Below are 6,961 nucleotides of genomic sequence, written 5' to 3' on the forward strand. Positions count from 1 at the left end.
CCAGCACAGTGATGAGGTACATGGAGAAGAGAAGCCCTGTTATGAAGGACTGCAATTCTGATTCCTCTGATAATCCCAGAAGAAGAAATTGTGAAATTTGGGTATCATTTACTGGTCCCATCTGGTCCTCACCAACACTTGCTGATTTTTTTCTCTTTGATAATACCCATTCTAGCTGGTGGGAATTGTATCTCACTGTGGTTTTGGTTTCCATTCCTCTGATGATTAATGATGTCGAGCCCCTTGTCTGTGCTTCTTGACCATCTGTGTGTCTTTCTTGGGAAAAAAAATGTCTATTGAGGGTCCTCTGCCCATTTACTGATTTTTTTTTATATTAAGTTGATTGAATTCTTTATATTTTTGGATAACAACCCCTTATCAGATATATAATTTGCAAATACCTTTCCCCATGAGTAGGTTTCCTTTTAGTGTTGGTGGTGGTTTCCTTCACTGTGCAAAGCTTTTTCGTTTGATGTATTCTCCTTTGTTTACTTTTATCTTCCTTGTCTGAGGACATATATCCCCAAAGATACTTCTAAGATCAATGTCAAAGAGGTGCTGCCTATTTTTATTTATGATTTGTAACTTTTCATGTCTTACATTTATGTCTTTAATCTATTTTGAGTTTATTTTTTGTATGTAGTGTAATAGAGCAATTCAACTTCATTCTTTTGCCTGAAGTTGTCCATTTCAGAAAATATTCCTTTTCATGTTGTGATTCAGTTACCAAATGAAGTAGCTAAAGTTATTTTAATGTTTTTTTTTAACATTTTACTATAATTGTTTAACAACCTACTCTGATATAGAGTTTCAATTTTTGATTTCTGTCTATCACCTTACTCAACGTTTTGTGTACTTTTGCCTTTACATTTCAGGTAGAAGAGTTCATTTCAACATCCTTATAAGACGGTTCTGGGTGCTGAACTCCCTTAACCTTTGTTTGTCTGGGAAAGGCTTTATTTATCCTTCATACCTGAGGGATTATTTTGCTGGATAGAGTATTCTTGGATGATAGTTTTCATGTTTCAATATTTTAAGTATATCTTTCCATTCTCTCTTGGCCTTTTGAGTTTCTGCTGAGAAATCTACTCATAGCTTAACGATGATACCTTTGTAGGTTACTCTCCATTTTTTCTGGCTGCCTATAACTGTCTTTCTTTGTCATTGACTTTTGACAGTTTTAATATAATGTGTCTTGGAGAAGGTCTTTTGCATTGATATACTTAGGTCTTCTATTAGTTCTTCCCCAGACTTGGAAAGATCTCAGCTATTATTTCTTCAAATAAACTCTCTCTTTCTCGCTCTCTTCTCCTTCTGGGATACCAATTATGCTTGTTACCTTTTCTAATGGAGTCATATAGCTCTTGTAGAGTTGCTTCATTTAAAAAAAAAAAAGGGTTCTCTCTTCTCTTCTTCCTAAATCATTCTATCTTTGAGCTCACTATTTCTATCCTCCATATGGTGTACTCTACTTCTAGTGCTATCTAATGCATCCTTCATCTAATTTATTGAATTCTTTAGCTCCAGAATTTCTGTGTGGTTATGTTTAACAGTTTTCATCTCTTTGGAAATTGTTCCTCACGTTCATTATTTTTATTCCTGAACTTATTTAAGTGCCTTTGTGAATTTTCTTGTATCTTGTTGAGTTTCTTCCTGAAACTGTTTTGAATTCTCTACTTGTTTGATCACAATCTTCCATGACTTTAAGATTGGTTTCTGGAAAATTGTCATTTCCTTTTTATGATTCCATGTTACTGTGGTTTTTCACTGGGCTCAATGGGTTGCTCCTCTGCCAGCGTGTTTGAAATTGAAAGCAGCTTTCTTATTTAAGTAAAACCTTGTTTACTTTGATTCTAACAATTCAACAGAGTGGGAACAAGAGGCTCTTCTATGTTTTGCAGTTAGATGACTCTGTAGCACAAGTATTTGGTTTCTTTTACCTGAGCTGCATGTGGCTATATTGGAGAAACTATATTTATTGCATTTCATGGCCTCTGCCAGAGGTGTCATCAGTGCCCTTGTCATCACTGTTTGTGCCTCCAGGGTCACTGGTGCCTTGGTTCTGCCACTGTCCCTGCTGTGGTTGGTATCTCTGCTGGGGGAACCAGGATGGTGGGCACTATTGCCATATCCAGGGTGACCTAGGTCAAAGGCTGCACCATCTGTGCTGCCTGATTTCCTGTGGCTGTAGGTGCTGCTGCATCCAGGAGGCCAGGGCCATGTGTGCCACCCCCACTGGTGCTACCAGGTTCTCTGGGCTATGGGCTCAGCTGCCTCAGCCGTGGGGCTGGGACCAGGGGCACTGCCTCTGCTGTTCCCCTGATTCCACGTCCTCTATGTATTCTAATCCACCCACCTTCAGATATACAACTATGTGAGTCTCTGGAGGTCTGGCGTTTTGGGCAGAGAAACATTTGTTTAGTTATAGATGTTTTGCTACTAGTAGATTGAAGGGGTGGGACAAAGGGAGAGTCTTCTGCCACCATGATGCTGATGTCACCAATGATAAACTATTTTTTCCACAAACTATAAGATTAAAATACATATATAAATGGAGTAGACTATCATATATTAGTGAAGAAAGAATTGCAACATGGCTGCATACAACCTCATGGATGAGCTTTAGAGTTACAACATATAGAATTACAGGTGAATATAGACTCATGAGGAGCCCAGCAGAGATCAAAACAACTCCTCAGTATTAAATCTCATTTGATAATAAAGGCATTATATTAAAACCTTTACTATTAGGACGAGTGGTTATGCAGCAATAACTAACTGAATAAAATATTAAATAGTATGGAAGTGAGAGCAATTATAATAATCTTCTCATTCTATGCATTTATTCTGATATTTAAAGATAGCATTCAATATTACTCTGTTTTTGAATTTTATTATAGATAATTATATTAAAAAGTTACTCCATTGCAGTTTCCTCCCAGGTAAGCAGGAGATTGGCAGACACGTTAGTTTGCACAAATTGTAACCCTGAACCGCATGACTAGTTAGGTGTTCCAGCTCTCTAGTGAGTCATCTTTTGATCATGAGATATATACACATACATATACATGTATAAAGAGTTGACCCTTGAACAGTGCTGGGGTTGGGGCAATGACACCCTCTGCAGTTGAAAATCTGCATATAACCTTGCAGTCAACCCTCTTTAACCACAGTTTCACACCCGCTGATTCTGCCAACCCTTTTATAAAGTTATATAAATTGTCTTTGTTTTCAGCTGTACATTTTTTTATATGAGTAATTCATCTCATGACTATTCTTTCAGGAAAACAACGTAAAAATTACTTGGGATGATATATGTCATTTAAGAAGAAATTATTCCTAAGAAACTATTGTCAGTCCATGAAAAATTGAGAATGCCCAAGTATTTCATATCCAAAGTTTGGAAAATTTTGAAGTAGAAAGAAAGCACATTTTAAAAAATGCTTATATAATAGACTTAGGAGAAAGCGTAATAAAGTGAGTTACTGGATTTGTATAGAGAACTTAACTTAAAAATAACATGGAAATCACAGGAAACAAAGAGAAGGAGCAAATTGTATTCCACAATTAACAAAGAACCACAATTTCTGGTTGTGGGACTTTGTGCCATGCAATCAAGGGCATTTCATCACCCTTAGGGCAATTGACCCTTTTGTGACTGCCATCCCATTGAATCTCTTCAGAGTCTCCTTTATGTCTTTCTTGCTCAGAGAGCAGATAAAGGGGTTCAGCATGGATGTAGTAGTGATGAACAAAGAAATGAAGAAGAAAAAATTGATAAACTGTGATTTCATATTTTACTGTCTTATGAAATTGTGGAAATGGCTTTGGTTGCCAAGTTGTTTTTTCTTTTTCCAAAGGAATAGTACAAGTCATGATTATTCTGTTAGTAAAATGAAAGAAAAATTGCTCAGTATAAAATATTTTACTTCAGAAGAAATTATTCTTAAGAAATGCATGAAGTGTCATGAGATAAATGGGAATTTCAATATATTTCACTTAAGGTTGCAAATCAATTTAGGGAAGTAGAAAAATGACAAAGAAAAAAATTAGATAGCAGAGAGCATAAAGCTTAGTGAAGTGAGTTAGGTAACTTGTATAGAGAAGTTGAAATCAAATAAATGGAAATACCAGAGAGTAAATTGAAGGAGCAAGTGTTCTTTCCACAATCTGATCAGGGAATCACAATGTCAGCCTCTAATGCTTTAAGCCCTGCAATAACTGACACTTCTTCACCCCAGGACAATTGGCCCTTTTATAACTGCCACCCCAAAGAATTTTCTTAGAGCACTCTTTATGTCTTTATTCCTCAGACTGTAGATGAAGGGGTTCAGCATGGGTGTGAGCACAGTGTACATCATTGAGGCTGCTGCACTTGAGTGTGAGTGTGGGTAATAGCAGGGGTAAAATACACTCTAAACACTGTACAATAAAATGAGGAGACAGTGCAGAGATGTGATGCACAGGTGGAAAATGCTTTATACTTCCCCTGAGATGATGAGATTCCTCCTATGGAGGAAACTATCTTAGAGTATGAGTAACATATCCCAGCGAATGGACCACCGCCAAACAGCCCAACTGCAAAATACATCATGGTGTTAAGAAAGGTGTTAGAACGGGGAAGTTGGATTACCTCTTTGAATTCACAGAAGAAGTGGGGAATTTCCGAGACTGTACAGAAAGACAGCTGCAATGCCAGTAAGGCTTGTAACAAGGAATTCAGGGCACCTATCACCCAGGATATCAGCACCAGCAGTCCACAGAGAAGAGGATTCATGATGACTGTGTAGTGCAGGGGGTGGCAGATGGCTATGAAGCAGTCATAGGCCATCACTGTCAGAAGGAAGTCACCCAACTGTGCAAATAATAGGAAAAAATATATCTGTGTGAGGCAGTCTTCATAGGAAATGACTTTGTTTTGAGTCTGTATATTCACCAGCATCTTTGGAATGGTGATGGAGGTGAAACAAATGTCTAGAAAGGACAGGTTGGAGAGGAAGAAGGACATGGGGGTGTGGAGGTGGGAGTCTGAGCTGACGGCCAGGATGGTGAGTAGGTTCCCAAACACAGTGATCAGGTACATGGACAGGAACAGCCCAAATATGAGGGGCTACAGTTCTGGGTCATTTGATAATCCCAGAAGAATAAATTCTGAAATTTGTGTATTGTTGCCTTGTGCCATGTGGCGGTGATCACTACTAGGAAAGAAAAAAGAACATGATTAATTTTTACACATGTGGGCATTAGTATAGTGAAAAACTTTAAATTATATATTTCGGTCATTTTTTTTTTAATTTTATTTATTTATTTATTTATTTATTTATTTATGTGTTGTGTCTTCGTTTCTGTGCGAGGGCTTCCTCTAGTTGCGGCAAGCGGGGGCCACTCTTCATCGCGGTGCACGGGCCTCTCACTGTCGCGGCCTCTCTTGTTGCGGAGCACAGGCTCCAGACACGCAGGCTCAGTAGTTGTGGCTCACGGGCCTAGTCGCTCCGTGGCATGTGGGATCTTCCCAGACCTGGGCTCGAACCCGTGTCCCCTGCATTGGCAGGCAGATTCTCAACCACTGCGCCACCAGGGAAGCCCCGGTCATTTTTAAGGGATATTCTGGGATAATCTGTAATTAGAAATTCCTGTCCCACACTCAGGCTTTCCACCAATAGGTCATCTATTACACAGTTTAAATGCAAGTTTATCTCATGCATTTGAGCAGTTTATGTTGAGTACTGACTATCTTCTGGGGTAAAAGTACAGGATTCTGAGAACAAAACTCCCTAAATCGAATAATGGATAAAAATATAAATTAACAAATACAAAAACATATTACCATGTCTTATGGTGACAGATGCTATGGGGAAAAAAAGCAGGTATAAAATAGAGTGAATGGAGGTGTTATATTTTACTGGGAGTTCAAGAAGACCTGCAAATAAGGAGAAAGTTGAACTGAGACCTGAAGGAAGACAAAGCAGAGACTCCAGATTATCTGGGGGAACGAGTGTGCTCTGTGAGGAAAGAGTCAGTGTAAAGGCCCTGAGGATGACACTTGTTTCAAATATTCAAGACTCAGAGGGGAGCCAAAGTGTCAAGGGGAATGAACAAGAGGGAGAGTGATGAGAGATGGTGTCAGAGGATGCTGAGGAACAAGGTGGACTTTCTGCCGATGCTGAAACTTCAAGACCCAAGGAGGGAGTCACTCATTCACATATTGGTCCTTTCACATTTAAAATTTTTCTTTTAAAATTTAAAAGGATTCCTGTGAATAGAAAAGGATCCCTTCCTTATTTCCAACTGCTGGTTAATATTATTGTATCTGTCTTTTAAGGGTCACATTTTGGAGTAAACTTAAGTACCACTGCCCAGAGAAGTGCTCATTCCCCACAACACACACACACACACACACACACACACACACACACATTATTACTCCCTGCCTCTTCTCAATTCCAGCCACAATAGGTAGGGAAGGAATGATACAAGGCAAGTGGTCAACATCAAATTATCTTTACCATAGAGAATATAGAAAATAGTACCCAAATTCAAGTTGGTAAGCCACCTGTGGAGCTTCATTTCGATATGACCATTTTGTGTCCTGTATTAAAAGAAAAATTTTTTAAGTACTTGAAAAACTGAGAAGAAAGAAAAGGGCATTGTGGAGGAAAACAAGATCCACCTGTAGGTCTCACCCCTTGGTGGCTGCCTTGTTCTAGGGCACAGGCGTTGGGGTATGTATACCTCAGTTCTGCAGGCACTTCATCCTCTAGGAGAGTCTGATGACCTCAGTGATGTACACCATGGTCACCCCCATACTGAACCTCTTCATCTACAAAATAAGATCTAATAAGTTCTGGTGGTCCCTGAGAGATTGCGATGAGGATAAAGCTTCATTAGTTCTGGCAGCATTCCACCCCCATTTATACCCCCTTGACGTCCAGAATACCTAATAAAGTAGCCTAAAGCAATT

The 6,961-nt window shown here is 39.0% G+C and overlaps 1 protein-coding gene across 1 annotated transcript; it reads right to left on the reverse strand.

Annotated features, from left to right (window-relative positions):
• Window positions 1–4,357: 4,357 nt before the first annotated feature.
• LOC137758721 (olfactory receptor 7A10-like) lies at window positions 4,358–5,083 on the reverse strand. The gene has a single exon (XM_068534713.1). The coding sequence runs from the start codon at window positions 5,081–5,083 to the stop codon at window positions 4,358–4,360; it is 726 nt and encodes a 241-aa protein (XP_068390814.1).
• Window positions 5,084–6,961: the final 1,878 nt, after the last annotated feature.

Source organism: Eschrichtius robustus, chromosome 2, assembly GCF_028021215.1.
Source record: "Eschrichtius robustus isolate mEscRob2 chromosome 2, mEscRob2.pri, whole genome shotgun sequence".
Classification (NCBI taxonomy): domain Eukaryota; kingdom Metazoa; phylum Chordata; class Mammalia; order Artiodactyla; family Eschrichtiidae; genus Eschrichtius; species Eschrichtius robustus.

Coding starts and splice junctions, on each gene's coding strand:
- LOC137758721 (XM_068534713.1), bottom strand. CDS start 5,083: ATGTACCTGATCACTGTGTTTGGGAACCTACTCACCATCCTGGCCGTC.